This window comes from Poecilia reticulata, chromosome 1 (assembly GCF_904066995.2).
Source record: "Poecilia reticulata chromosome 1, P_reticulata-male-v2, whole genome shotgun sequence".
In the NCBI taxonomy this organism is placed as follows: Eukaryota; Metazoa; Chordata; class Actinopteri; order Cyprinodontiformes; family Poeciliidae; genus Poecilia; species Poecilia reticulata.
Genome location: NC_088830.1, coordinates 24,716,719 through 24,742,574, shown reverse-complemented (window position 1 = coordinate 24,742,574; position 25,856 = coordinate 24,716,719). Strand labels below are relative to the sequence as shown.

Genomic DNA, 25,856 nt, shown 5'->3' with positions numbered 1-25,856 from the left:
TTACATGAGTATACCGACTGGCGGGCACCACAGGTCACTAATGCTTTATGCAACAATGTATCTGCCCAGTAGGCTGTAAGGCATGTTTTTATAGTACAGCTTCACATGGTCCATTTTACAAAGGAGTACGTGATGTAAGCCAAAGACACTTTTGCACCCCTATGCCGTCATGGATACTGCACTATGCTCTTTGTAATGTCCTAGATGTTTTTGATCCTTTCCAGCCTAGAACACAATGTTCAAAAGTTCACCTTAAATGACGTGGATCAAACAGACAAACCATTTTATACTTTGCTTGCATCAGTGTACAACACTGTTAACCCAGTAGAAGAGATGACATAGAAAGGATTTGAGTCTAAAGATGCACCCAAAAATGGTCTTGAGATCTGAGTATTCCAGTTTATCTGTAAGGCACATTTAAAAACAACTACAACTTTGACCAATGTCCTATGCAGAAATGACAACAAAGTACAAAACGACAAAATAAACAACAATCCCTCACCTACAACTTTGTCTCGTCTCTCATACTGGATTGAAAACCAGTGAGGAAATATATGTTTTTAAATAATATTTAAAACCATCAAGAGTTGGATTGATGTGTAGGTTCAGTTTATTCCACTCTAAACACTTGGTTTCCTCTGTACTGAACAGCTGAACACATTTGTTTTTCAAACATAAAACTTGAGTCAGATATATCCCTCAAATTTCTAACTAAACTAAAAGTTAGCACTGTGATTATGAGTTGGTCCAAGCAAATTGTGATCACTTTAATTATGGTCGTTGAAATTAAGTTGAGGGTGCTGTTAGCATATGAATGGAAAAGCATAAAGATTTTTTCTTAAATTTAAATCAAAAGAAAACATGTAAAACAGTTATCAGCGAGCAGTCGATTCAAAACTCAAACTATGAATCTTTCTTTGATTACACACTTCGGTGGGGAAGTTTTTACTGAGGGCTGAAGACTATTTTTAGTATCACAGATATTTAAAAGTAAACCAGAGGAAGAAAAAAAGGCATAAAACACACACACACAAAAAAAACATTTTTAAAAGCATATTTTTTTCATAGAGCATATCCAAGATATTTGAATGACAATGGAGTTTGGGAAGTTAAAATATCTTAGCACAATGCTGCTGTTCCTGTTTAAGGAAGGCACATGCAAAGCAGTCAATTGGCTGCTTTTATTTCCCTTGGTGCCAATTGGCTGTAACACCCAACTGGCACTAAGAAAGACGATGGATAAGAAAAACCAGAGATAAGAAAGACCATGATAAGACTGTTTCCACTGTGTGCATTAATACATATTAGAGTAAATGTCGTGTTTGAGCTATTAAAATAGAGCATCTCGCAGTAGGATGTGGTCCCTAACACCGGGCGTCCGCTGTACATCTGTTCAGATGGTTTTCAGCAGTCAATCAGCCAAAGAAAATACCAAAATCAATGCATTGAGGCAAATGGATGTTACTAAGATGAATAGCTGACATTGAGCATTAAAATGTGGAATAAAAGGGACTTAAGTAACAAGAAAGTGACTCGCTTGCTGGGGCCAGATGGGCTGGTCTGGGTGTTTCAGAAACATCTGGCCAGGAATTTCATCCACAACCTCTTCTCTGAGAATGATTTGAAAAAGAGAAAATATCCATCGTGTAGCAGCTGTGTGGGCAAAAAGGCCTTCTTTCCTCAGGCAGAAAAACACATCAGGTGCTACTCCTGTCTGGTAAAAACAGAGCATGTGCTACAATTCACACAGGATCACAAAAATTGGACAATAATAGACAGGGAAGGTGTTGCCTGGTCCAGTGAGTCTCAATTTCAGCGAGGATCCATCCTTTGTCAACACTTCAGGCTGGCGGAGGTGGTGTAATTCACAACCTATCTGAGTATTATTACTGACCATGTGTACAGCCAGCAGCTGCCCAGAGACCTGAACACATCAGATCAAAGTTGTCCCAAATTTATCTTCTTTGAGGTTTCCACCTTTTCCCTATAATGGGATGGAGCTTGCCTGAATTTGAAAGATCAAATATTAGTTTTCAAAGCTCCGATCGATGCATCTCTATGGAAGTAAACAGCGTTTCCTGTTCAAAACACATTGATGATGTTTTGGTGTTTTACAGAAGAGAAAATCTCTCCAGATAAATAGCGATGATGGTGCAGTTAGTTTGTTACCCTGGAGAATACTTCCTGTCGTATTTGGTCTATCTCACACATGTTGACTTTCAGCAAATTAACCTGTTAGTCAATCAATAAGAAGGTCAGATTCTGACACAACTGTGATGTTTATGATGGCTGTGTTAGGTTAACCAGCCTTTGTGTCCTGTGATTATCCATTTCCTTGTCTGCTCAATCATGGATCGAATGTCTGGGGATGGCCCATATCCCTGTAGAGCGTAAATACCCATGATGCTCTCAGACTGCCAGACTAAGCCTATTCTTTGGGGAGTTTACAGATTGTTAAAGTAAGAGTGAAGATTATCTTGTGTGTCGTCTTTTTTTCCCTTTTGTGTTTTCTCCTTGGATTTCCTCGCAATACTACACACGTCTGAGTTCTTGAGACCTAACTGGCATATAGCAGCTGAGAATTCATTTGCTCATCCCAATAATAGTGAATTTTCATATAAATGTCTTGTCCATTCCTTCCACAAACACTTATGAACAAAAATGTGTTGCTCTGTCTTTGTTCTATTTCTTGTCTCTGACACACACACACCACCTCTCTCATCTTTTTACTTCCACACTAGAAACAATTTCGGCTATATTTAGATATACTGAAGGGCTCCTCCTCATGCTTTTACTATTTGTCTTTTAGAGCAAGTAAGGTAATGGTTCCTCCTTTCAGAAGAGTAGCAGTAATTGGATTCCATAGGCCATGCACTTACACAGATCTTTAATCACTGCTCAGCGGAACCACAATTCACTTAATGCACTGGTTGAAATATTCACTTTTAAAAAAAATATGCTTATACTTTTAGCTTTAAATGTATATTACAAAAAAGTTCATATTTCACCTATTATACACATTAATTACAGATATAGTTGACATACTCCAAGCCTTTATTTCTTACAATTGTTATGTTTATGGCTTATGGATAATGAAAAGCCAAAATTCCTTCTCAGAAAATTAGCATATTGTGAAAAATAGCGAGTGAGCCGTTCCTTCACCCTGATGTTCCTTCCCTGGGGGGGTGGGGGGGGCGATCTATGTTTTCGCATCCACCTGAATAATGTGTAGTTGCGCCACTGTATGTTAGGATATCTTGAGCAGACGGGCTGTATCCAAGTATATTTATAGAAAGTTGAGTGAAAGAAAAAACTGTGGTTGGAAAAGATGCACCAGAAACAATAAATTACAGGTAGATAAGTTCTGTTTAATTTTTTATTTGGAAATAAGTTCTGGAGAAAGAAGGGAGGGAGAGGCATGGTGTCCATGTTGATTAAAGTTTTGAATGAAGTTTCCGCAGTTGGTGGTGATTTTTGGTGCCATGCAATCTGCTGGTGTTGGTAGATTGTGTTTTCTAAAACCCACAGTCAACGCAGCCGTCTTCCAGGAAAACTTAGAGGGCTTCATGCTTCCTTGAGCTAAACAACCTTGTGGAGATGCTGATTTCATTTTCCAGCAGCCATAGGTACCAAAAGGTGATTCAGTGATCATGGTGTTCTTGTGTTTGAGTGAATAGTGAAGATTATATATTATATATTCTCATTTGAAGATATATAATGTGTGTATACAGTGAATATTTTTTTATTTAAACAGTTCTTTGAATTGATCCAGATAAATATTTGAATATGAAACAGACATTTGTGTTTTCACTTTACGTTTTAACATGGATCAATGTGAGATTCTCACTGGAACTCTCATAGTTATTATAATAAAAATATATAAGTAAAATTATTTGTTTCCTTTTATCCAGTAAAAAAAATGGTCCCAATCTCTCCTCCTGCTGCTAATAAAACATTAAGTAACACTATTGTTATTTTTGACTCGATACAAAGAGTGTATTGACAACCATTCTTTTGAAAATCACAAAAATCTTTCATTTATTAATGACACTAGTTTTTCTTCAGTTAAATATAATCTAAAGAAAAAAACAAAATTGTGCTACACCTGCCAATGTTATAGTTGGTGTTTATGGGACTTGGAGAAGGGATAAAAAAAAAACAACAACAGTTTGGCTATGGAGTGTGCAAATGTTCTTAACAAAATGTTACTGTTATATTTACTACCACAATAGCAATTGAATTATTGTAGCGATGTGATGTTCTGCTCTTGAATGAATGAACCTGAGGGTCTAACAAGCTGATAATTAATCTACCAGCCAGACACTTGCTTAAAGGGCAACACACGTGGGCAGACATGTTTTTAATTAAGAAACCCACAGTATCCAGCGGTCTGTGGTTGAGGGCTGGTGGTGTAAGGCGCATCGTTTATCCATCGTTTTTTAAAACCTGTTCTGTTCATTATGTTGATACTTTTGATGCAACAAACCACGGCTGGCGCACAATCAAAGTCAGAGCACTTTAGCAGGACATGTCAACGATAAATGGATCCAGTTAAAGATCCATTTTAACTCCTCTAAGCTACTTGTAGCTTAAAGGACGTTGCTATAACTGCGCTCCTTTAGTTTCAATCCGTTTTCAGTCAGTTCACTTAAACTTCCATGTAAGCAACTAAGACTGTGTGCAAACAGGTGAGATATCGTCCAACTTTTGGGAGTTTGGCACTTAACCCCGTCTCAGGAACACCAAACTACAGGAACAACGTGAGAACATTTCAGTAGATTTGAAACCATAAAACTTTGAATATTTGTATAGCAGTTTTAATTTGTAAAAGGCTTGGTTCTTTTACTGAAAATTCGAATAAGGTTCTGTGAAGTTATCAGTGAAACAATCAAGTCCAAAATAATTAATTCCCCTGGCAGACATAGATTTGAATTGATCTTTTAATTTTACCAGCATGTTGACTGGAAGTATTAATGATTTGATTGGTCCAGCCAGACTCCTGACTTTAATTTGGAAGAAAGTTTGTGGTAAGAATTAAGCATGAGGGAGATGACATTGTCCTACTACACGTTGGAGAGCTTTTACCAACACTATCTTCACAGTCTCACTTCCAAAAGCTCGAACCAACCCTTTCAGCCCATCATCTCTCTCTACACATGATCACAGTGTAAGTTTTCTCAGTGAATCCTTTGTGTTGGTTTGTTTTCAGGCTCAGAGAAACGAGCTTCCCGGCGGCTCCCGCTCAGTTAATGAGTAATGGATATTTTAAATGTTTGAAAATTTGTTTCCTGCTCTTGGTTTCATCCAGCCTCCTGAAGTGCACATATGCATATTCATATCCATTTTTCTTATCTCATTAGTCTGAGCTGGCTGCAGAGTGCCGAGTGTAAAGCTACTTTTAAAGTCGTCTCTTCAACAGGGAGTTACTTTGCATCTAAATGCTAACAGAGCCATTCCTCCAATCTCAACATGATTGATCGCACTGGATGCTGTTTTGCTAGCTGCATTTTTAAAGATTTTTGTTTATATCCGCCGTGCTCTCTTGCCTTCCCCTCTCCTTCTGTCTACAACACTTACTCAGTCTCCCTCTCTTCCTCCTTCCCTCTTGATTCTTTTAATATCTCACAGAGACGCTCCTCAAAGGAGTTTGGTTGAGTTGGTTGATCTGAATAAATGTTTGTGATTAGAGCCGGGGACCGTCTTGTGGTTTGGGATGCTTATGTGGGAGTTTTGTGCTGCAGACGCTCCATTGTGCCCCTCTGTTTTTAAATGAGTCTTTGTCAAAACCTTCCTCCCGTCTCCGTCTGTCACTCTCTTCTGTTTGCTGTATTTATTTTTAATGGCAGAGGAGACGGTGGAAAAAGCTCAAGCTCAATCTCTCTCTAGGCAAATCAGTCGAGGAAGTTTTTTGTTTTTTCTACAATGCAGTTTATTTAGATGTAGATTTGATGGGAAGGTCTTACATAATGTTACATATACTTGAATAGTAAATGACAAATTGTGATGCTGTTCACATTCTTAGAACTACACAAGCAAACAAAACAGTGGCAAAAAGTAACAGACTGATAATGAGTGTCTTAACGCAACTAAAAATATTCAATATCTGATGAACAATGGGCGTTGGATTATTTTTTTCCTAAAATAATCTGATGAATATTACTGAGAGACATTTGTCTCTGGATATAGAGACAAATGGCTAGTTTTATGCATGTGTGAAAAAAAATAAGTCTGTGAGCTGTAATGGTAAATGTGAATGAGTATATAAGATGTTATCACTCTTTTAACTTGGGGCTATGTTTGAGAAAATCCCACTTATTTTATAGCTAATCAGTTAAATTGATCCAAAGATTTGAAGAAATTATTCATTATTAATGTTTTGAAGGTAAAATAAAAATTGGGTAAGATCCATTTTAATATCAAAACTTTTTCAAGCAGAGTCTCGTAACATGACCAAATTTGTCACTTTGTTGAGTTACAGCAGACCAGCAACAGTTTGCAGCTGGGATACTCATGCAGTCAGATTGATTATCTTTTTAAGGCCAGAGACAAACATATATCTTAATTATCCAGCTTTCCAACTTGTCTACTTGCTTGTGCTGCAAGTCCTCACAATAAAATCACCATAGCACCTTGTCATATGCTGTACCCCAGAATTTTAGAGACCTAACTAGGGTGAAACTTCCAGGTTTTCTGATTAATGAGGAAGTATGGGTGTGTGGAACAATACACCTAATTTGTTGCCTTTCCTCAGAGCACGGTCTATCATTGTTGGTGTTATTTTTCTTCTCGACACGCCTTTGGTATTGATTGGCTTATGGTGTAACTGATTTGCAACTTTCTACCCGTCACATGCTTTTACACCACATATTCAACTTTCCAAGCTTTCATCTTCTCGGATCGTTTCTTCTACTGTAAATAGGCAGCTGAACTTCGGTGCACTCCTGGTGACCTCTGAGGGAAATGTCTGGCTGTTCCAGTGTGTTCGGCTAAGTAGCATCCAAGAATGTTTCCAGACGCTGACCTTCTTCATTTTGACTTTTGATGCTTTACCACCTGCAGAGGTTTCCTTAAAGCCCAGCTTCACAAAGCGTTTACCCTCCTGCTGACACACCAGCTTCCCTTGTTGAAGCAGACTTTGAAGTGGATGCTAGCCAGCGACCGCATGACATTATTCTGTGAAAATAGTCACTTTTCTTTTTTATTATTTCTTTTTCATGTGAATAAGAAGGTCATTTTATTGTGGAATGGAGAAGAAGGTTTTTGGTGTAAAAGCACTTTTCACTTAAGCCGATTTAAGAAAAATAACCTCTCAACTGCAAATATAAAAGCATTAAGAAAACATTTTCTCCCAACATATTCTTCCTTACACAAAATGGGATTATTGTACACATAAGAGTGGACAAGACATGTAAAAAAATCCATTATGCTGTACTTTAAGTTTCACATGTTGAGGTAGAAATGCAGTGAAGAGCCAAACTGATTAATCATTTTCAAAATCTGTGATCTTGGCCTTGTACAAACATACTCAAACTGAACGATGTGGAATAATGTCCCTGCAAAATCCCCAGAAAGTATAACCTTCTAAGTGTTGATAGTTTCATGCATCTGTTTATATAAAACAAACTTTTCAATGAGCCAACCAGTATTTAGTCAAGTAATTTTAATGGCTTTCTATTTAGCATGTGGTTGGAGGGACTGACAGGACAAGAGTCGCTCTTTTGAAAGTGTATAGTTGTTTTTGTTTTGTCTCTGAGGAAATACATTTGAAACAATAAATAAAGTTTTAAAATTGAGAGGTTTTAATTGGTTGTATTTCAACTGCAGCTCCTATATGCAGATTAAAGAGGTGGAAAGTGAAAATCTGAACAAAAAATCTGACACCGATTGAGATTTTGACTGTCTAATGTACTAGTATGATATCGTAATGGCATAAAAACCCTGGATACAAAATAAAACATTTTGATGATTGTACAGCATTAACACCAACAAAATAGCAACAAACAGAACTTCATGTTTTCATACCTTCAGACTTTTCTTCTCTCCACACCTTTTAGCAGAGTTGATTTCCCCTGACAAGACGGCTTTTCCCAGACTCCGAGAATGAGAACGGAGAGAGTTGTATGTTCTAAAAGCCAGAGACGCATGACTGACTGCCTGGATGATTGGAGAAAAGTAACTTACTGAGCCGTCTCCAAGCACTGACCGTTTTGGAGCAACAACGTCTTGTGAAGCACCAGAATTCGTCCGATTGTGTTTAGATGACAGGATTCCTAAAGGGACCGTTCTGATTTTTGGAAGTGAGATGATGTGAGAATTTTCATTGATAGGCTGCAGCTTTTAAGGAAGTGAGTTTGTAGAAACAGACATTATTGTAGCTTCACGGTGCCTTTTACAGGGAGGATTTTAACCTTTGTTGAGGTTTAGAGTATTGTCAGTATTAATTGGCTCAGACTCTTATTATTTTTTCTTCTGCTCTTATCGTCTCCCCTTCTGTCATTTATCTATTGTTTAGGTTCCCCATGTCTAAAATCTGCTCTGTCAGGGACTCCATCTGATTGATCATTAGCCTTTTTCGACAAGAAAAGTCTTTGTTTTTTTTTACAAACAAACTTTTTGTTATTATAAAATTACCTTTTTTTTAGAGATGCACAGAAGATCATTAAGTTTTATGTCTGATTTCAAAATGTGTTATTACAACATAATTTGGCTCTGATTTTCTTTCATATCTAGATTATGGGTTGTTGGCAAGATCTGGTGAATTTTATGTCAGTGGCCCCTTTAAACATATTTAAGTAATTTTTTTACCAAGTGTGAAGTAGTTCTTACACTTGCCAAGCTTGAAATATGTCTGAATTTTAAAAAATCCATTACTTTACTTTTGTTTCCTCATATTTTTGTTAAATCCTAATTAAGAAGGATGGCTCCACTTTCCCTGGTTGTGTGAAACAGCTAAGTTTAGAGTGGTTTGGAAAGGCCTGTTGGAATCAGCACTACGCTGCATAATGTTTCAAGATGCTTGTGGAGAAGTCACTTTTAGTAGTGCTAGTTGGGTGTCATCCAGAACCAGCACAATCATTGAAACAAACAAAAATGAGACTGGAAATAAAGCAGTTTGCAATCTGTGTCCAGAAATTGACATTCTTTCAGTGAACCCCTACATGAAAAATACAACTTGTGTCAGTATGTTTGTTCTTATAGACTTTAGTTTGTTTTTTTGGTAGCTGCAACATACTCACGTAGTCATTTAGTTTTCTTCAATGAAATTACTTCTAAAAACAAAATTAAGTTCACATTGAGTGGTTTGATTTTTGCTAAAACCTCATATTGAAAAAGAGTCTTTGAAATTCAAAAGATTGCAGACGAATAATAAGACCTTCATCCACCCTGAGATCAAAGTTAATTAGAAGCAAAAGTTCTAACTATTTACTTCAGTTGAGACCATTTACGAAATACTGAAGGTTAGCTATGATTTGTGTTTAGCATTAGGAAAATACACCCTGTTTTTACCATCACATTTTAGCTTCAAAATGTTTTTTTTTTTTAACTGAAAATGTGTTGATTAAATTTCAACTGTTTGGTACAGCAAAATTCACAAATGTTGGCTGACAATAAAAATGATTTGTTCTATGATTAATATATCTGTCATGGTGGTATAATCCTATAAACTCTCTAGATTTAAAAAGAATAAATTGATTCTTAAAACTTATTTAAGCTTCTTAATATTGTTTAATGTAGATGAGAGGAATTTTGCTTTTTTGATGTAATAAGAATATTACCATAGCTATGCAGATGACAGACAGCTCTACATTACAGTGTCATCAAGTGAGTATGAAGCCATTCAAATGTTGAACAGATGATCAGAACAAATCAATTCATGGATGTGCCTCCACTTTCTTTAACTGAGCAGAAACGAAACCAAAGGAATTATTTTTGCACCTTAGAAGAAAGATCAAAGGTCAGAGCGCATCTTCAGTTATAAGCACTAGAAACTACTGGCTGAAATCTGTGTGTAGAAATGGACTTGAACCTTCAGGGTCACAAAAAGACAATTGTAAAGTTGGCCTTCTAACACTTGAAGAGAATTTTCAGGTTTAAAGGACTAATGTCCCAAGAAGATCTTGAGAATCTCGTCACTGCGGTTATCTTTGTCAAATTAAATACTGAAACAGTTTGTAACTGATCCAGAACGCTGCTGCTCAATTTCTCACTAAAACTTGTAAGACAGACCACATCATCCCAGTTCTGAGATCCTTAACCTGGCTCCTTGTATCTCACAGAATAAATTTTAAAATACTTGTGTTAGTTTATAAGTTACTGAATGGTTTAGCACCAAAATGTATAACATACTGTATTTGTTGTTCAACCTACCAGCTCACTCTGTTTTTCTGGTTTAAGGCTATTCTGCACCCCAGAGTCAGAACCAAACATGCAGACGCAGCAGTCAGTTTCTGTGCTTCAGTACTCTGGAACAAACCTAAAGAACTCTTAAAAACTGCTAGAAACACAGAGTTCCTTTATATGAAGGCAAAAACCTATTTGTTTAGGGCTGATTGTAATAAATAACTGCTGGAACAAAGATTAAATGTAGTCTGGATTACAGCATATACAGCTATAATATGATGTGTCTTTTTTAATTGGTCTTTGTGTTATGTTTTTATCATCAACCCTGAAAATCATGCTAGGCTTCTTAATAATGGCTTTTATTCTCTAACCAGAGACAAATGTATGCTTTCGGACTCTTTAGGTCTTTATTTATTGTGATTGATGGAAAAAATTTATAAAATGCAATAATCATGTGTTAAACCAACCCAGCATGTCAGTTTATTTTTTATCTAAAATCTTTCTGATTCTGTTGAACCAACTGAGCAACTCTTTAAAGCATGTTTTTTTTTTTTTTGTAAGTTTCTTATTTGAGAACTGAAAAAGCTGGAATACAGAATGGAAATGTTAATTTTTCTTGAACAGACTCTGCCTTATTGTAAATTCTAAAAGAGAGAAATAACTTAATATAAATAGAGGTAAACCCAAAACTATTCATACCCCTTGTTGTTTTTAATTTCAATTGCAAAATCAAAAGTGGCTAAAGTGGAAACATGCAGATCAGATCTTGGTTAAAAGCAAATATTGGTAAAAGCTGATTGGTGCATTTCTTTTTATTTTTATTTTAAAGCTTTTTTTTTTTTCTTTTGTCAAGATCCCAAATGGTTTTCCTACCTTCTGCCTCGGACAGTTTGCATTTCTTCCTCAGAAACCTTTCGGCTTCCTTCTGCCTTGGAGAACAGTGTCAGGATGTGGAGTCCTTCTGATAGCAACCCACAGGATGGGTTCCTGTCCTCCTGTCAGTCTTCTGCTCTTATCATCTCCCCTTCTGTCAGCTTTAAAACCCTGATGCACCCTATCTCGGCCTTTTCTCTGTCAGCGTTACCTTCGAGTTTTTGTCAGCTCAACTGTCCTGCTGCCAACCATCTCTTCATTTTTCTTGTGTCCTTCCACCTTATTGCCTCACAACTTCTGTCTTTGCTCTCAACAGTTTCCTCTGCCTTTCTAGAGCTGTCATTTCAGACCTTTGTTTTTGTAGTGTGTTTGTTTTTTCCTATTTTCACTTTCCGTTTTTATTTTCTCTCCATTTAAATATTTCCTTTGCTTTTTTGTTGTGGTTTTCCAAGCAGACTGCATACTTCCTTCATCCTGTTCTCACTGGAAGCACTTAGAATTTGGTAAAGCGATGCTGTTTGAATTGCTATCATTGCGACAGTGTTTGTACATTTTTCAAAGCCTACTGGACTGCTCTTATGGCTTAAATGTTCAGAGAATTTCCAGCCCTTTTTGCATCAGTGGTAGAAGCTGACGGAAATGTGGCAAAAGGATATTTACGCCAAATGAAAAACTTAATTTTTCTGTCTCTTGTCTCTTTGCAGGTCTTCCCTGACGTGCCCTCACTGCCTTAAGCAAAGCAACACCTTTGACCCATTTTTATGCATCTCTCTACCGCTTCCCCTGCGACAGACCAGGTAATGAATAACATGCAACACAAAGGGTATCATTGCAATTACGATGAGCCTTATTAAGGCTGTCAAACTCATACAATGGGCGTTACACACCTCCAGCAGAAGGTCATTGTCATACTAAGTGAAAAACTGTTGTAGCCAAAAGTCCCTGACCAATCTCTGTGTGTTGTCTCCATTTTTTGCTGCACTGGAAGTCGGATGCTGCAGCAAGACTGTATACCTTTGACACATGAAGACATTTTAACCAGAAAACAATGTAACAATAATGATAGACGTTTAAAATACAGACATTATATATTGACAACAGATCCAAGTTATGAGGCACAAAGGTCACCAGACACACTGAACTTATAGTTTTTTCAAAGTATTTATATGAAGAATGTTTTTGACACTATGGTTGCTTTTGGCTTGTTTCTGCTGTTGCTTTTAATTCCAAAGTTATAATTCAAGGTACGAAATTGAATTGAACTTACCATTGGCCCTCCAATTATAGATGTTTTTTTTTTTTGTTTTTTTACCTCAGTTCTGACAAGTTATTTGCAAATATGCATCTGCCACTAACTGGCAAACTTTTAAAAAATCAATTTATATGTTAAAAATCATAGCAGTTTATTAAGTGCAGCAAAATTACATTTAATCAGTATTGCATGTTCTGCTTTAGTTTTTTCCACTGTCTATTCCAAATCAAGCCCACATTTAGCTTGTTACATTAGAGAACTAAGCACCCACAACAACCACATAATAATAATAATAATAGTAATAATAATAATAATAAATTTAATTTGTACAGCACTTTTTATTAGAAACAAATCTCAAAGTGCAAGCTAGGCATTTAAAGCTTTACACATCATTTACATATGAAATAACTTTGTGATGTCTGCACCAGTTGTATAACTTTACATTCCCCCTCCCACTATAGTCACACAATAAATAGCTAAGTAATCAACTAATAAATAACAACGTCATATGGATTTCTTACATTCCGTTCCTTAATTTAAGTGCAGCAAGTCCTCCAGGAATCTTCCTATCTGCAAGCATGCAGATGCCTCCACTCTGAATCCTCTCTGCATGGCTTCCTCTGACTTGACTCCAAACTCTGTTCTGCAGCTGCAGTTCCCTGACAGTGTGGGCTCTGGCCATTTTAATTTATTCCAGCACAGGAGGGAATTCTTTTTGGTTCAGTTTGGGCGTTACTGGCAACACGTTGACCAGAAGCGCTCACTGCACTGTCCTGCTGCAGCGGTATCCCTGCTGAATGCCTGATAAGTCTGAGGCCCCCTGAGAGGACAAAGAGCTGGGCTGCCAGCGTGGCATCAAGGCTGGGTGCTGCAGATAATGCCAGTATGCAAGGAGGGAAAACATAAGACAGTCAAACCATTTTGAATTTGCTCTGATCATATAACATATTTACTCCTAATTGCTCTAAATATTAAAAAATCTACTTTTTTATAATATTGGACTGCTTTTGTGTTTTCTATTGGTAAATATTTTAAGGACAGAGCAAAAAGTGTTATGTTGTGTATATTTAGTGTAGGTAAACACAACTGAATAATTGTCAAACATTAGTTTTGAAGGCGTGTTTGCTTCGTGCTGCTCAGCATAGAAGACAGAATTCCCCCTTATCTCCACAAGAGTGTAGTACAATGCACAGGAAACACAAATCCTGAAACTTTGAAGGGTCATTTGTCCTTCCTGCAGGATAAAGTAACATCTGGAAACCCAAATTATAACAATACCCAGCAAATACACCTAACTACAACAGCTAGTCTACAGTGGTATTTTGCCTGTCCCTTCTGGGCCACTGTAGTAAAATGGTACACGAGTTTTGAATAGATGTTGACTATGTGAAGATTATCGGAAAATATGATCAGCAAATGGCCTGCTTGGTCATTGCTAAAACGCTGGCTGTTCAGAATTACTCTTAAGTCATTTCCATTGACGGTTTAGTGGAAGGAAAAACTGTGGAACAAACAGTTACACTCGCATATAGTAATTCATGAAATGATCAAAAATAAACAAATGACTCATTTCAGTCTCTGTCAGGAATTTATATAAAACTTGAGTCTTTTACTTTATGAGTTGATATCATAATTTACTGAGAGCAGTACTGACTTATAAGAATAGATCAGGTAAAGCAATCATTTCCACATATTTTCAACCACAAAGTATGTAAATACTGAGATTAATGATGCTCACACAACAGTGAAACTTGTCTTGCATATTTCTTCATAAGTGGAGTTAACTCTGTTGTGCAGATATTTCCTCAGACAAACGGTTGGATGGTCTGAGTTACCAGCAACGGAGTTGCTAGAAAAATACCATCATCATCACTGCAGAAATGCATCTCATCCAGTAATAAGCATTAAATAGCTTAGTAACAGTTACATCTGGGCATGTTCTAGCTGTGGCATGCTTTCTGAAGCTATAATTTAATTACTTGCTGTTGCAACAATTCAGGGTATTAGTTGTGTGGGCTGATGAGGAAAATGTGTCTCAGAGCCAGCAGAGTTAGAGCATCTAAAATCCTCATTTATAAGATGACATCCCTATTTACTGTTCCACCTGTCTTGAAGTTACACATCCAAACAAAACAGCGGCTCAGATCCTGCTCCCCCCACCTCCGGCTGTCTGCCCTGTCAGCCCTGTGACTGCTAACACGGTGCTCACCTGAATAATGCATGATGGGAAACGGGATGTGGTGGCGGTGTCAGCGATTACACAGTCTTCATCGTCAATGAAATGGCATAATAATTTTGCTGCTCTCCTATCTGCTTCTTATTACTCTCCATACTTGTTTTCTTTGTTTTATTCACCTTCCTTCTTTCTGTCCTTTTTTTTGTGCCGAGAAGAGCGTCCTCACTTCATTCTCGTCTTTGGAGGTGTCGGTGATGGCTGTAAAATCGACACGTCTCTGCACACAGAAGCTTCGTTTTGGACGATTACTGATTTAGGTGTACATGGCTAGTCAAGCATATTATATTGTGAAAATGCTTGAAAAGAAGAAAGTGTCCAAAATATACACAAAGTATCCACAGCTCTTGAGCTTTTTCATGATTTGTCATGATGCAACACAGACCTGTAGATGTTCTGTGATAGACGAATGCAAAGTAGTACATATTTATGACATGGATGGAAAAAGATGTATGGTTTTCCAAGTAGTAATATGAAATGTTTAATTCCCTTGGGTCAATACTTGGTGGAACCACAAATGGTGTTGACCGAAGGATATGTCTCTATCCTCTTAAACGTCAACGGAGAGAAATTTTTAACTCATTCTTTCTTGTAAAAGAGAACATATTGGATGTGGAGTAACTGTGAACATCAGTTTCTATGTTCTGTTTGCCTTTTTATTTTGTTGATGTTTGAACTTTGGGTCATTTGGTCAGCACATGAAAATGCTCTGATCGTAGTAATTGTAGATTTGGGGTCACCAGCGAAGCCCTTTCTCAAAGCTTTTGCAGCTTTTAACAATTTTTATTAATTTTTTTTAGTATTTCCTTTTATTTAGCTCCATACAGCTTAACATCAGCAATAATTTGATTATTTTTTGAAGAAAACTATAAACAGACTGCTGCCACCAACATTTTTTGGATGGTGTGTTCCTGGTGTTAATTCTTTCGCCTTGTAGCCACATGGAACTTTGCATAAAGGACAAAATGTTGCATTTTTGGGACCAAAGTATTTAAATTTATATTTACTGTGTTCCTTATGTGCCTCATGGCTGTGTTCCTTGGTATTCACGATGCTGTTCGTTCACTGAAGTCCTTCAATGAAATTCTGAGGCCTTCACAGAACAGCTGAATTTATACTGAAACTAAATTATTTATAAATTAGGTGACTTTATGAGGGAACTGGTTGTGCTAGATCTTATTTAAGGGTTTCAGGTGAGGGAGAAATTACCTCCAATCAACTCCACACTTTCAGGTTTTTACTTCAAAGTGATTTTATAGATATTTTCTTCTTCTCATTTTATAATTCTTCACTTTGTCTATCTTATAAAACCTCTATAAAATACACAGAAGTTTGAAGCTGTAATGCGGGATCTTTAAAACATTTCCTAGAATAGGAATGTTTTTGTAAAACATTTCAAAGCAAACCGAAAACCTTAGAAAATGATTAAACCTCTTCTGTTTTCTTCACCACATTTAGATGGTTCCTATTTGAAAAATGTGATTTTTCTATAGAGGAAATCAGACAGTCATGTTTTATTAAATGTTGAATTTCTTTGCTAAGGAGCAGGACTCGGTTGAGCCTAAACGTCTCATGAACAAACATGAATTTTTATTTTTTTTATTTTGCTGCCGCTGGCTTCGCTGGATCCCACACAGACACATTAATCTCTGTTTGGCATTGTGACAGGTCATACTTACTGTGAATGTGCATTGTTGACAATATTTATGAAATACCTGTATCTGTTTCTACATACAAATATGTAACCTGCTCAGTGTGACAATCCTCACAAGGTATGAAGGTTTAGTTATTCTACAAAACTGTAGGAGCTGAGCACTTTTCCGTGCCTCATCATTTATCTTACTCACCCCCCCCCCCATACTTTCACCTTTTGCACCTTTATATTCACCAAGATACACACATTTGCTATCTGTGTGATCTCTTTGTGTTTGTGTCCCACCCCACAGGCCGCTGTGTGTGACGCTGGTGTTCAGCACAAAGGGTCAGAGGTACCTGCGGGTGGGGCTTGCTGTGCCTCTGTTTGGTTCTGTATCCTCTCTGAGAGCCATGGTAGCAGCAGAAGGCAGCATCGCTCCCGATCAGGTACACACATATACCGACGTTGCACCGGTCAGAAAAATGCCTAAAGAAAATGTGAGTTGTTTGTGTTCATCGGCTTCTGACTTGTGGTGCTGCAGATGATGAATGGTGTCAGTTTTGTCATTTTTGTTTAGTGAGCTGGTTGCAAAATGACCCCTGTGGGTCAAAACAAAACTCCCAGTGATTTATGGTCTTCGTTGTGTCCAGGTACAGGTGGAGTTTATTTGGAAAAACCACATAAATGTTACATTTCAGACCTGGAGCGTTCTTCCTTCATTTGTTCAGGCACCAGGATAGTTCAAGTTCAGAGCAAAACTATCCATGCATTATCCTGTCTCTCCCTCCATTCCTTTGTCCACACATCATCCATTCATCTGTCCATCCATCATTTGCCCGTATCAGTCCATTACTCCGCATAAAGCAGGGATTCGAACCAGCAACCCAGCAGTTACAGGACAAATCTCCTTCTTCCTCATTTTTTGAGGGTTTCATATTTAATGCCTGATCTTAATAGAAATACTTGTGCTAGACTCATTTTAAGTTTTGCATGTATAGTTTAAAAATGGGAAAATAAGTAATGACCACCATGGAAACGTTTGAATTTTTTTTTACCTGGACAGTATTAAGGAGCAAAGGCACTGCCTAAACTTGCCTAAAAAATATTACTTCAAGTTGAGTTTTTCTTTTTATAAAATAAAAAGGAACCTTGAGGTTTCTGCTATAAGAACTGTTTCAGAAACATTTGACGTTTACATTTTATGTCCTCCCATCAGGTCATCCTGTCCGAACTTTACTCCACCGGTTTCCAGCGTTCCTTCTCAGACGACGACGACCTGACCGCCATCGCCGATAGCGACGTCGTCTATGCCTTCCAGGCTCCTCCAAACAGCAGTCGTGGAGGCTCTGTTCCTCACTCAGGTAACCCTGGCAGCATTCTTTATAACCCCATTTATTTGTGCACTGATCTAGCTAATTTATTCATCCATCATTTTTAATTTTTTCCTCTTTCCTTCGTACCTCTGATTAACTTTCAGTCTCAATTAATGATGATTACACCTGTAGATGCTTTTTTATTTTTACTCTTATTGAGCCCATTTCTGTGATTACTCTGTTTGTTTTCGAAAAGCACACAATTTACTTTGGAGATGAAAGAGCTCTCATTCTGTTTGGTCATGCACTGCTGCATCCTAACAGATTAAACTCAGTTCAATTTAATGTCTGAATGGGGGGCATCAGACAAAATATGAAGTTTGCTGGAGTCACATCTCGCATGAAAGCCTCTGCTGATGAAATTTATGTAGCTGCAGTTTAAATTTCTGAAGTCTCTGCTCTGTCCCAGAACTTTATTTCCTAAAACTCTGAGAGCGCGCCTCCTCTTCTTCTTCCTCCTCCGTCTCAGATTATTTTGGTTATTCTAACTGACCTAAAACTGAAATTTCATCCAAGTTAACTTCAGACAGTGGAAAAAAAGGTGTACGTCTTTCTATTCTGTGCATATAAGCGTCTAATTTCAGCTGTATGCCTTTGCAGAAATCGTTTTTTCAAAGCCTCTCACACAGTTTGTTATTTGACCTCACTGATTCTGAACATTTTTCACATTGAGTTCCTCCTTCAGTAACAGCTTTCCCTGCACAACCTGTTGGATATGAAGAGACGACAGATCAGGAATTATTATTATTTTGTTTTAGTTTCCAACCCAGTCATCAGTCAATTTCTTGGTGAATGTTGAATTTCCTTGCTGAAGCTTTTTTTTTAAATAATAAAATAAGCTTACCTAAATTCAATAGTGGGGCAAAGATCATTCCTCCAGCCCCATCAGTTGACAAATGGCTTGAATTTGTATGTACTGCCTTAACATTCCAGTGTTTATTACACTTCCAGGCTTTTATTCCTCAACTTCAACCTTGCTCATACAGAAAGCAGGGAAACGTCTGCAGCCTGCTTCATCAAGACCATTTCATCTTCACTCTGTAGACACATACATACATCATATCTGAAAGCTAAACAAGCATTTCTTTAACAGATCAGTGACCGTGTCAGAAAGAGACTTCAGGGCTGCTGTGTAATTACAGTCACTGAGACGATGTTAGCGGTTCGCTCTGTGGTCAATTTGTTGTTGCCATTTAACTCTACACCCACGGTTCTCTGAAGCCGTAAAGAGAGCGCAGCTCCCACTGAGGAAGAATAATTAACTGTAATTCAATTCTCTGGACATAAAAACTAAAAGCTCTTAACTTTCTCAGTGGGTGGCATTTCTATTTTGCCTTTACACCTGGCGACGTCTTCACAGTTATAAGAGGACTAGCCTACCGCTGTCGCAGAGAAACGATGGTGTGCTGCCAGTTACTCTGCCGTCTATAAACAGACTTCTATTGATTCCTTTGAGTTTTCTGTCAACATCATGAAACTTTACACTTCTTGTAAACTTAGGTCAAGTGTAGGGGTAAGAGGTTGTTATCCTAGAGCCGTCCAGATTGTCTTTTTCGAACTTCTCCCTAGAAGGACAGGCCTCTACAAAGAAACTGTGCTTAGATTTATGGATGAAATGGGAGACACATCCGCGGTCACTTAGTAAGTCATGTCAGTAATAAATCTGCCAAAATTATAGTGTAGATGGTCATAAATGTTCAGACCTTACTGGCACATGTAAGCAGAAATACTCTGCTTAGCAGAAAACATTGAAGTGTTTTCTGCTAATCCAGTTATCACAAATGTTTGATTGGCAGTTGTTGTTGTTGAGGATGGCACATCCAGTTATTAGGTTCAGGGGGCCATTTTCATTTCCACACAGGGTCAAGCTGGTTGGGATTGCTTCTGTCCTTTAATAAATCATTTGAAAACAGCTTTTTGTTTTCACTGACATTCTGATTTTTCTGTGTTACAATTAGACAACCTGAAAGTTTAGTGAAATCAGCCTCAGATTTAGGACTAATAAACAATTTAGGCAGATGAATAGAGACCAGAATCTGATGATTTTAAGTCTGACCATGATGTATTCTTATAATTATAGACAGAAAGAAAATAGATAAAGCAAAACGCATCAGCTCACCCTCGGATGCATCCCCTACCCCTTCAGATTTTACTTCTCTTTCACTCCTAAGACAAATATCCCATCGGATAACCTTAGTTTCAAACACTGGTTTGAAACTAACAAATGTTTTTTAATATTCATTACAAAAGATTGATTGAAACAGCAAATTTTGAAATAATACCCTAAATTTTGCTAGCAAACAGTTTTTAAGCCTGCTTGAGGTGGTGGTTGACTTTTTCAAAAGAGTTAATGCACTAAAACAGAGATGGAAACAGATGTGCTGAATAAATTCCAACATTTACCTCATGTGACTGATGAGCTGTTCCTGTTGTGCTCATGGATTAGAATTGCATTGAATTGAAAAACAATGTTTAGACAACTTGTCTCTTGTTGGTAAATCAACTTTATGAACTTCAATTTCTGAGTTAAAACCAAAACAATTTCCATGTCTACTTAAATTGCATTTTCAAGGCAGCAGGTGGGCTTTAATTTTCAAGTTAAACCCACTTCAAATGTTTTTCAGTGCAGTCTTCAGTAATTTTTACATGAAAAAGACAGAACGAAAAGGACATCCTACATAGAAACTCTACATAGAAACTCTTCCCAGATTTACGTTTCACCCTTACTGTAAAAACGTGCACTTGTCGTTGCTTTAGTATCAATCATACTGATAGATATCCATCATCTCCGTTTCATCGGAGAGGATGTTACCGCTGATAAATGTCAAACAATTACCAGCCAATTAGAGTTATTCATTTGCTTGAAAGGTGTTCCCATCTTTTCATTCATTCAATCTGTCCACCTATCAATCAGTCCCTCTCTCCATTCATCCATCTACCTTTTGTCATATCTGAAGCCCGACCCAATTGGAAATATTGGCAGTAATAAACTGCATTTGTGCATTAAAATTGAATGCTTAAAAAGTCTGAACTCTGAAAAAAATAGTGAAAAAGTTTCAGGGTTATATCACTCTACTGAATATTTGGAGTTGAGTAAACTACTTCTCACAACAAAGTGAAAACATCAAATGTATTTTATAATTTCTTTGTTCAAATTGTCAGTGTTTCTGTATTTTGTCACAGACGTTGGAGGTTTGACTGGGAGAACTACGGTGCCGCTGTTGTCCATCATTCAGTTTGTTTTTAGAGCTTGTGTGAGAAAGTCCAGCCACACGCTAACAGTGATTGATAACCACGGAGAAAGACTACAGGCGTAACACAGTCATGGATAGCTGACACATGGGAGCCTCCTTAGGCTGTTTTCCTCCAAAAACCGGACATTTGTCTCACATGTGAGCTGTGATCAGTCGCTCTGGTGAAGCTTGTGTTTTTATTTATCGTTTCTCACACCAGAGCAGTAGAGGACAGTGGCTGATTTGTAGACATTTGCCAAAATAGATAAGATCGTCTTCACACGTGTCGCCCGATAATGCTGAACATTATTTAGTCCTGTGAAAGATTAGAAACTTGTCTTACAAGTTTCTTCTAAGATAAAACCTACAGTCAAACTCAACTGTGCCCAGAAATACACTCTGCCATCTTCAAATTGGAAACCCAGAAATGTGTGTTTTATGACTGAAAATGAGCTCTAACAGCAGGAGGTGACATGGAGCATAGCAGATAATTATTTTCTTCCTTTGTGTGGAATAAATCTTCCTAACTCTTGGTCTGTTCTGTGTCTTCCATGAAATGATGTTTCACTTGTTAAATTGCAGCCCCGGTGGCTAAAAGAGGTTTTTATTAAAGGCTTCTCTGCAGAAATGTCAACGTATTAATACCGTTTTATGAATAAGGAGAACGGCAGTTTCAACAATGTGAACAAGGGACATTAGGGCTAAGATGTTCTCAGGATAAAATATATTAAAAAACAAGGAACAATGCTCCTATTTTTCAGTCGAATCACACAAATTCACCAATAACTGTCATGTTTCTTGTTAAATTGATCCAGATTTTGTCTTGGTAAACCCAGAGTAAACGCTGGTGACAAGACTAACGGACAGTCCTCCAATAACAGAACGTCATGTAACCACGACATCTTGTAGTATAATTTTGTATTGGCGATGCTGGACAAAGTTGATTGTGTGCAGTGAATTCCTTTGTTGTCTGAAGTGGCTGTGCTTGTCACTAAATGTTTGGCTGATGCTGAATGAATGTCGCTGTCTGCTGCAGTAATGAGGTTTTGTGTTTCGGGGAAACGACAGCCTGCAGTCGTGTGATTTAAAAAAAAAAAACACTGAAAAATCAATTAGGTGAGTAAGCACCAGACTCGCATCCGATTTCATCCTCAACAACTGAGGCACTTTGCGTATATTATAAAGAGAGCGATAAGGCTGCAAGAGAAAATGACTCGAAGGAGAATTAAGGGTAAGTGTGGTCTGCTAAAATCACCTGCAGCCTACCCTTTCTTCTTGAAATGAAAAAGAAAAATCCATGTAGATACAGACAAAAGTCTTCTTTAAGATACTGTACACGATAGACACGGATACTACAGAGCCTACCTTTTACCCTTTAGTTGTATTTTATAAGTCGTTCCATGTCCTTTTATAACAAATGTTTAACATCTTTGAGGAAACACGGATAAATCAACAACTATCAACTGAACTTTTCCTAAAAGGACAACATGAATAATTAATGAGCTTTACTACTTGGATGTGTCTAATAAAGAGGTAAGCGTGAGTGTCTTCAGCAGCATATTTTTTGCAATTTTTGCAACTTATACATAAACTACCTCACTGGTTTTTTGAATGCTGGGTTAATATTTAAGGCATGATGCAACTAAGTGCAAAATTCCCAGGGCAATTCAAATAACTACAGCTTTGTTGCTCTCATGTGTTGTTTTCATTTAATACATGGATGCAGTGCAGATGTCGTAGCAGCCGGTGATGCAATGTTGCGCCGCCTTATTGTGGATCAAACGGGGGAGCGGGAGATGAGCTGGATGCAGTTGAGGGATAGGTGAACATCAAGAAATTGGATTAAGGAGAGATTATGTTTGAATCAGGTGTGTTTAATTGCTTCTGTGCATAATCTGCTGTTAGCAAAAAAAAAAAGGAAAAAAATGGTTGTGGTGTGCTTCCTGCTTCCAGGCCATCACGTTGTCCTGGAGTAATCCATGCTGAGATGTGATTTTGCTCAAGTGTTTTCACACTAGCAGGGGTCTTCCATTTGAGCTGCATTTAGAGTGTTTGTTTTCACCTTTTGCACCTTATTAACGTTGGTGACGACAAACAGAAGAGTTTGAAATCGATGATACGGACTTTCCCCGTGGTACCTTTGTAACCTTCTGAGCATTAGTGCATCATAAAGACCTTTCAGAAACCAACCATGCTCTTCATTTAGTTTGGAGGGTCCCTGAGGTCATGTAGTGATTTCTGGACTGTGGAGCATCTGGAATATTAGCTGCAAAAGAAAAAGAACATATATAAGCCACACTTCTCTTTAAGCTGCAGGTGTCCACATTGTGCGTACCTTAATTTTCTTTCTTTTTTAGTGTGTGTTTTATAATTATTAGATTTTTAATTTTTTCCCCTTATATTAACAATAAAATTGTGCAAAGGGATTTTACGTACAATGTTCTTCACGTTTCTGTGTGCTTCTGTCGAAGTGTCCACACTTCGTAAACAAAGATTTAATTGATTACTTTGCTTTGGTTTCTTTGGCATGTGGTTCTTTTTTCCATAAGCTAAACGTAGCTGTGTGGTGAAGTTAACTAAAAACAAGTAAACAAGATTTTTAAACTGTGAAATCTCGTTAAAACCTCTGCCATTGTTGTGACTTCATCTCCTCTGGATGTCACAGACGCCGGTCCCGAGCCTGGGAATTGGCAGGAGGAGAGTTTACTGCTTTGTTTTTCCTTTTTAATTATTTAGCTTAATTTGTAACAGTTAGGTACATAATTGTGCTGGTTTTGTGTGGCACACTCATGGTGCGTGTTGTGGGTCAGGGCTGATGATGGCATTCTGCTGGCGTTCCAGCCTCACTCGTGCTTCCTCAGTCTCTCTATCATTGTCACTCTCAGTGTCACCTTCGTCTCACTTTTGAGTTTGTGCGGTCCTCTTCATCACCCAGGAGTCCAACCTTTCGAAGCACATTGATAAAAAAAAATAAAAAATCGTATTTACGTGTTAATTTAAAGAATGTGAAAAATATCCAGAGATTAACGAGATATGAATCACATTACAAAATGTTTGTTCTGGTAGTTATTCCGTCTGGTCTTTAATCACCTGACCGCTTTAGACACAACTGTGTGCCGATTCTTCACTGACAGTCAATAAATGTCAGGCCTTCGGAGCATGTAGAGTTTAAGTTGGTAAGCAAAGTGAAGGAATGGAGAATGATGATGGTGTAAAGAGAAGATGAATGCCAGAAGGGGCGCAGTATCTTCGTTTGCTTTGCGTTGCTTAATTAATCTTGTCATACACTCTAAATTCAGTCTGCAGAATAATTAAAATTTTCTTCAAAATCTTCCCTCCCTTCCTCTCATGTATTTCTCCCCTTTAGTTCAGCTTTGTCCACTTAAGGCCCAGTGTTTATCTTTTAATTAGAGATCAGAGATTGCAGCTCGTGGAGATGCTACCAGCTATGATGGGGGGGGGGGAAACAAGAAACGCTAATCTCACGTCAAGTGATCACTGAATTCATCAACCGTTTTGACGATGTTCTCGTCAATAGTGATTGAAGTGAACCTGAAAACCCCTGTGAGATTTATTTATTTTTTAAATTTAAAGGCCTCTGCCTTCATGCCTTTTCCTCGATGTTCCCAGGTTAGTCTTTTTAGCTCGTTTCTGTCCCCACTGCTTAGACGCCTCTGCTTTCCTGCAGTTCTCATCTGTCCATCGCATGAAGGAGGGGTGAGAAAACTAGTGTGAGATTGAGTCTGGCAGGAGGTTTCTTACATCATCCCCTGGGACCTGTGGCTGGAATGACGCTGCCTGTCAAGCATGACAAACTCTGTTTTTGGTTTAAAATACTTGGCTGAGAAGTTGTGGGAAGAAATGACTGAGTTGACTGCAATAACGATCCTTGTGGAGGTATTTTATTGTTTAAGTTAATTTGATATTCAAACATGAACTTTTTGTACTGGTGAACTTTGAAATCGGAGTACTGTCTGTTTGTCAGGACAATGATAAAAAGTCACATCTAGGGTGAAGCGATGAGGCTTTGAATTGTACTGAGGATAAATACTGTGGCTTCTCTGTAATATAGTATTAATGGAAAAGTGAAACAAAAACTGAAGCTGAAATTTTAAATGTTAAGAAAATGTATCAGAAATTCCCTACTGAAGGAAAATACAAATTATTTCCATTTTTTTTTTATTTCATTTTTGATTTTCAGTAAACTTCCGGTGAGACAATAGGTCTTTTCAGAAGAAAAAATAGAATAAAATAAAATAAGAAATGAAATGGTGAAAAGCTTTATTTCACTTCTAAAATTGAATATAGGTGTACCACAAGGCTTCATTCTTTTTCAGTTTATCAATAAACTACTAGTCAAATTTGTTTCTTCTTGTTTTTGGAAGTGTGCTGATAGTTAAATACTAAACCATTTCATGCTCTGAATCTCACCATGTATTCATTTGTTTTTCTTACCTGGATTATACGTAACTTCATAGTCACAAGCACCACCAAAATCAATTTAATTGCTTTTGTCTTTCCAAAATTCTTTTACTGGACAATTGTGAAACTTACTGTAGTAATGGGACTAACCCTTTAATTTTAATATGAAGCCAGTTGTAGGATTTTATTTGTGTAGCTGGAAATGCCTCTGCCTGTGACCCTGCACTTTTCACTGAACCTTACCTTCATTAGACAACCGACGCTCTCTTTCAGCATGAATTTCTTTTCTTTTCATGTTGTCAGTGGTATATTTTTTTAGACAAATATTTGTGCTTTCAAAAGCTGTGTGCTCACTTTGGTTGAGCCTTTACAATTCAGCCTTACAGCTCTTAATGCTTGTTTACCTCTGTGGACTCAGTTTCCGTGTGTGTATGCTAAACTGTTTTCTTGAGAAACATGGCAGTGATTAATTGCATGTTAGGGATCAAACAAG

General features: G+C 37.6%; 1 protein-coding gene across 1 annotated transcript in view; it reads left to right on the top strand.

The window, feature by feature from the left end:
* Positions 1 to 25,856, top strand: part of usp43a (ubiquitin specific peptidase 43a) — a 122,952-nt gene that overhangs the window by 34,907 nt on the left and 62,189 nt on the right. Inside the window, exons 4-6 of the mRNA XM_008414659.3 lie at positions 11,919 to 12,011; positions 16,646 to 16,781; positions 17,552 to 17,696. Of these exons, the coding sequence (XP_008412881.2) occupies positions 11,919 to 12,011; positions 16,646 to 16,781; positions 17,552 to 17,696 (374 nt within the window). The remainder of the gene's footprint in view (positions 1 to 11,918; positions 12,012 to 16,645; positions 16,782 to 17,551; positions 17,697 to 25,856) is intronic.